Here is a 5,512-nt window from a genome sequence, read left to right on the forward strand (position 1 = left end):
AAATACTAGGAACTTCCCAAACCTCCAAAAACTTGCTATAGCACGATGGAAATCTCTAAGTCTTTAAGTGTGGGAGGCAACTCTTTTATCCGAACTCTATGCTTGATCTTCTTTTTGTCTATAAAAAAAAATAAAAAATGAGAAGGGTAAAAAGTAACTGGAGTTGGTGAACCTGAGGTTAAATGAATTGGTAAAAGTAGGTGAGCCTCATTCACTCTCGGTGCTTTAACTTGAAGCTTGATAATAGTTTTTTTTCCCAATTTCTTGTGTGTTCCATTTTTAGGGCATCATGAAAACTCGCAAAATGGCTGCTGCTGCACAACAACAGGCTTGCAGATATAGAGGAAACTTATGCAAGATTTTAAGTGGTGATAACCATCTACAATTTTGTGATAAACATTACAAGTTTCACACTGATTTTCTAAGAAACAATCCCTCGATTCTAAAGAAATGGCATCATGATCTTCTTGGGTCCGACACTCCAGATCTGGCCAAGAAGAAGAAGAGGAAGCAGGCTCCTGATCAGCAGAGCTCCATCCTACCTCCAGATGAAGAGCGTTGTTGTAGAAATGATGGAATGATATGGAGATGTAAGAATTTCAGGATGAAGACTAAAAGTTATTGTCAACAACATTGCACTTCTATTTTTCAGCATAACAAGACTCGTCTTATGAAGAAGAAGAAGAAAAAGAAAAGTGGATCTGATTTTTCTAAGAGGGTCGCTGAAACTAGGGATTCAAATCGCTTTAAACGGCCGGGGAAACGGCAGCGGACCGACCAACCATCTACTAGTAATCCTACCACCAGCTGTGAGTAAACTCCTCTAAACATACATTTCCGCCTTTTCGTTTCATTTGCTTCCAATTCAGAAATTTCGTAGTTTAATTAATCTGTTGAGTTAGTCCCCTAAGAGTAAGAATCACTGCAATGTCTAGCTAATTGGGGATTTTTTTTATGCAGCTGATAGAATTGTAGGTGCTGGTTCTGTCAAAATTGGTGCAAAGAGGAAAAGAGTTGATACAGCAATGTCAGGGGAACTAAAGCCATTGACAGGAATTAGGGGACCTGTGGTTGAAACTAGGGCCTCGAAACAGAGGAAGATGTTGATGGAAGGTGGTGAAACAAGTAATCAACCAGCCACAAATGATAACTTTGAATGTGAGTAACTCTTACATAAATTTCTCCCTGTTTCAATGTATCTCCTTTGATGTTGTTGTTCTTGGGGTTGTTACTGTTCGTTTCATTTGCTTTTTTAAAATTATGGTAATTAAGAAATTTCATAGTTTCATCTGTTAAGTCCCGCACAGGTACAATAAGAATCATTGTGTTGTCTAACTAATTGGGATTTTTCTATCCAGCTGATGGAATTGTAGAAGGTGGTCCTCCCAAAACTGGGACAACGAGGAAAAATGTCGAAAGAACAAAAGGGTCTGGAGAACCTGTAATTGAATTGGAGAGCGTGGAGCTTTATAAAAGTAACTCTGAAAAGATAGAGTCTGAAGTTCGGGGTTTGCAGAATGAAAGTACTCAAAGTGGTGAAATTATAAGCGATGAAAACAACATGAACAAATCTACCACCAGCTGTGAGTAACTCAAACATACATTTCTAAATTTTTATGATTTTTGATGTTGATGTTGTTGGTTTCGTTTCGTTTGATTAAGTGTTTAACTTATGATAACTGAGTGTCAAATTTCATAGTTTCATCTGTTAATTTCTCCTAATGAGTGAATTTCCCTTACAGAAGTAAGAATCATTGCATTGTCTAACTAATTGGAAATTTTCTATCCAGCTGATATAATTACAGAAGGTGCTTCTCCCAAGGTTTGGACAAAGATGAAAAATGTCGAAAGTACAAAAGGATCTGGAGAGCCTGTAAATGATCAGTTGGAGAGCGTGGAGCTTTACAAAAGTAACTGTTTTGAATTATCTATGGAGCCTGCGAAGAATAAGGTGGAGCTTAAGAAGGTGAAAGCGGAGCTTGAGAAGAATGAAGTAGAGCTTGAGAAGAAAAAGGTGGAGCTTGAGAAGAATAAGATGGAGCTTGAGAAGAATAAGATGGGTCCTGAGAAGAATAAAGCGGAGCTTGAGAAAAATGAAGTAGAGCTTGAGATGAATGGAGTAGAGCTTGAGAAGAATAAGGTGGAGCTTGAGAAGGTGAAAGCGGAGCTTGAGAAGAATGAAGTAGAGCTTGAGAAGAAAAAGGTGGAGCTTGACAAGAATAAGATGGAGCCTGAGAAGGTGAGAGCGGAGCTTGAGAACAATGAAGTAGAGCTTGAGACGAACGGAGTAGAGCTTGAGAAGAAAAAGGTGGAGCTTGAGAAGAATAAGATGGAGCTTGAGAAGAATGAAGTAGAGCCTGAGAAGAATAAGATGGAGCCTGAGAAGGTGAAAGCGGAGCTTGAGAAGAACGAAGTAGAGCTTGAGAAGAAAAAGGTGGAGCTTGAGAAGAAAAAGGTGGAGCCTGAGAAGGTGAAAGCGGAGCTTGAGAACAATGATGTAGAGCTTGAGAACAATGATGTAGAGCTTGAGACGAATGGAGTAGAGCTTGAGAAGAAAAAGGTGGAGCTTAAGAAGAATAAGATGGAGCCTGAGAAGAATAAGGTGGAGCCTGAGAAGGTGAAAGCGGAGCTTGAGAAGAACGAAGTAGAGCTTGAGAAGAAAATGGTGGAGCTTGAGAAGAAAAAGGTGGAGCCTGAGAAGAATAAGGTGGAGCTTGAGAAGGTGATAGCGGAGCTTGAGAAGAATGAAGTAGAGTTTGAGAAGGAAAAGGTGGAGCCTGAGAAGAATAAGATGGAGCCTGAGAAGAATAAGGTGGAGCTTGAGAAGGTAAAAGCGGAACTTGAGAAGAATGAAGTAGAGCCTGAGAAGAAAAAGGTGGAGCTTGAGAAGAAGAAGTTGGAGTGCACTGAATTCCAGGATAAATTAGCAGGGGTAGAAGAAACTAGAAAAAGTACTTCTAAAGATGAGAATGCAGCTGAATTTTGGAGAATGAAGTGTTCCAATTCGGAGATTCTAGTCCAAAGAATGGAAAATGAAAATTCCACAATTGGATGTGTTGAGACACACGTTTCTAATTTGGTGAGCCTAGTCCCGGGGAATGGAAAAGAAAGTTCGATATTGAGATGTCAAGAATTGAGTTACTCTGAAAAGATAGAGTGTGAAGCGCGAGGTTTGCAAAATGAAATTACTCAAACTGGTGAAAAGCAAAGAGATAAAAACATGAGCAAACCTCATGCTGAAACCAGAGGTGAAGGGAGCATTGATTCTCATGCGTATGAACTGAAAATCGAAGAGAAGATGCTGAATGTTGAAGAAGGGAAGGGTTGGGGCTGTTTGGAAGAGGGACCATCTCAACATGGACCATCTTCTCAAGCTGATCTGGAAATGTGTAAGAAGACTTTCGTCTGTGACTCAAATGACGGTGTTGATGGTCTTGCCACCGAAGATTCTCTTGGTGACTCAATGGATATGCTGGCGATGAAAATTTTGAATACGAACAAAGACAATGAAATGGAATTCTGAGGCTGATACGCTTTCTTCCATTGAAGAGGATCCTGAGCTTTGTGCGAAAGCTGTTGGTGCTCTCTATCAACCGGAAATACCCGAAGATGAAATATATCCCTAGGGATTGGTCAATTCACAATGACACACTCAGGTATATTAATAATTCTGTGCAATTTTCTTTTATTTCCAATTCGTTTACTGTTTTTGCAGTTACCATACATTAACTTATTCAATGACGCAAGAATCTGGTAGCTTGTTGCATTTCCAATTCGTTCACTGTTTTTACAGTTACAATACATTAGCTTGTTCAATGATGCAAGAATCTGGTGGCTTGTTGGATTTCCAATTCGTTTACTGTTTTTGCAGTCACAACACATTAGCTTGTTCAATGATGCAAGAATCTGGTAGCTTGTTGGTTTTCATTCATAAGCTATCTATGCTATTATGTATTCTGCTTAGGAATTCATAGGTTATTTTATCAACATCTCAAATAGCCATATCATATAGAATCTAGATGATACAATTCCTCGGTTCATAAAAATATCTATGCTATTTCTTGTATATCACAACATCTGAGGACTTATTTTTATTCTTAGGAAAAAAAATATTTCAGGGGTGAATGACTATATCATGCATTTACCCTTTTCTCATATCCCAGTCAAAATATAGCACATTCTAACTCTACTGCGAACTTGTGTTTGTAAATTCTCAATACAGTTAGTGAAGATACAATATTATGATTCTGTAAATAGTTTCAGTTGGCGTCGACGCTACCTTGCTCATCAATATGAAATTTCGATATCTGCACTGACTGTGGACTTTGCATATCAATTATCAACAGAGATGGGTGGACCAGGAAAGTTTAGTAGTCTACTTTTCAATAATTGTCAGATAAATGATTTGCTACGTTCCCGAGATTTCATTCTGTAGGTGTCATGTGAATGGCGGGAGCAAGTTATTTTTCCTGCTCATGGCTGCACGTCTACAGGGCTGCAAAGCCAACCTGCAAAATGTGCATAGTTACTTATTTCGAAGTACAGTATGGAAATGAGAAGAACCAACAGCAGTAGTATATTTTCTTGGTTTTTCGTTTTCATACACTTTTGGCGTAGATTGATATTTTCTCTTAACAGGTGTATTACTTTTGCCAAGTTTGTAATGGATGGAGCCAGTTGGAGACATTAAAATCTGAAGCGGCTGGTAACTGCAAGAGGCTGGCCAGAAGCTAATGAAGCAGTTATTCAGCATCGACCAAAACGGAAAAGATCTTTTATACCTTCCAGCTACAACTGCTAAGTGGCCTTAATTTTGTGCACTAGACATTGCAATCTTTCATTTCTTTTTAACCCCTAATTTTGTACACATGTGAAATGGAAAACTGGTTAATATACCCAGTAGTACGTTGGATGTGTGTTGACTCTGCAATGTAGCAAGTCATACGGAGTATTATGGTAGTTACCCTTTAGGTTGTTTTGAGATGCCTAGATGGTTAGAAAACAACCCTCGTTTTGCTCAGGGAACTGATAATGTTATGCGTAAAATTAATCTTATTACTGAAGTTAAAGCTCGATTACCCTATTTTTTCGTTAATGTAATGTCTGAATTTTGTTTATTAGAACTAGTAACAAGGCAGTGGTGACTGTGTTGCAAAGTTAGCTAAAAGAGGATATCTAGTGTCTTGGTTTTCTGGTTACTGAATTGCTGCTATAAAATTTAAAACTAAGTAATAGCTTTGTCAACAGTTGTCTTCATATTGCTTCAGTATTTGCCACTTTTTCTGGTTACTGTGGGGGGTGTAAATTTGTTGCCTCAGAAGTGTGGGTCTCTGCAAATGGTAACTCCATGCGTTCCCTAATTGGTTCTAATTTTCCATTTTATGTGGTTCATGCAGGTTTGAATAGTGTGAATGTTCCTCTAAATTTTTTTTTTTTAGGTAAACATTCCTCCAGTTGAAGTACTCTTTAGGTGTTTTGACCCCAAGTTGCAAAGGGAAAATTGCCCCAAGTT

At 38.6% G+C, this 5,512-nt stretch overlaps 1 protein-coding gene across 3 annotated transcripts; it reads left to right on the forward strand.

Moving 5' to 3' along the window:
- Nucleotides 1–235: 235 nt before the first annotated feature.
- On the forward strand, nt 236–5,198 carry LOC113317153 (golgin subfamily A member 6-like protein 1). Of its 3 annotated transcripts, none has more exons than XR_003343294.1 (5): nt 236–809; nt 961–1,158; nt 1,359–1,583; nt 1,791–3,656; nt 4,223–5,198. XR_003343294.1 is itself a non-coding variant. In XM_026565277.1 (4 exons), exons 1-4 carry the CDS (start codon nt 290–292, stop codon nt 3,521–3,523), a joined length of 2,676 nt encoding a protein of 891 aa, XP_026421062.1. In that variant the 5' UTR covers nt 236–289; the 3' UTR covers nt 3,524–5,117. The 3 variants fall into 3 exon arrangements, 1 of the variants encoding a protein (XP_026421062.1); XR_003343293.1 differs by having other exon boundaries at nt 4,639–5,198; XM_026565277.1 differs by having other exon boundaries at nt 1,791–5,117.
- The last annotated feature ends 314 nt before the right edge of the window (nt 5,199–5,512 follow it).

The sequence above is a fragment of the Papaver somniferum genome, chromosome 10 (assembly GCF_003573695.1).
Source record: "Papaver somniferum cultivar HN1 chromosome 10, ASM357369v1, whole genome shotgun sequence".
NCBI lineage: Eukaryota > Viridiplantae > Streptophyta > Magnoliopsida > Ranunculales > Papaveraceae > Papaver > Papaver somniferum.

What these genes read in the sequence shown, in the direction of transcription:
- LOC113317153 (XM_026565277.1), top strand. Translation starts at nt 290, where the DNA reads ATGAAAACTCGCAAAATGGCTGCTGCTGCACAACAACAGGCTTGCAGA. An exon ending in CACAAATGATAACTTTGAAT is followed by an intron (nt 1,159 to 1,358) that starts GTGAGTAACTCT and finishes TTTTCTATCCAG; the next exon opens with CTGATGGAATTGTAGAAGGT. An exon ending in GAACAAATCTACCACCAGCT is followed by an intron (nt 1,584 to 1,790) that starts GTGAGTAACTCA and finishes TTTTCTATCCAG; the next exon opens with CTGATATAATTACAGAAGGT.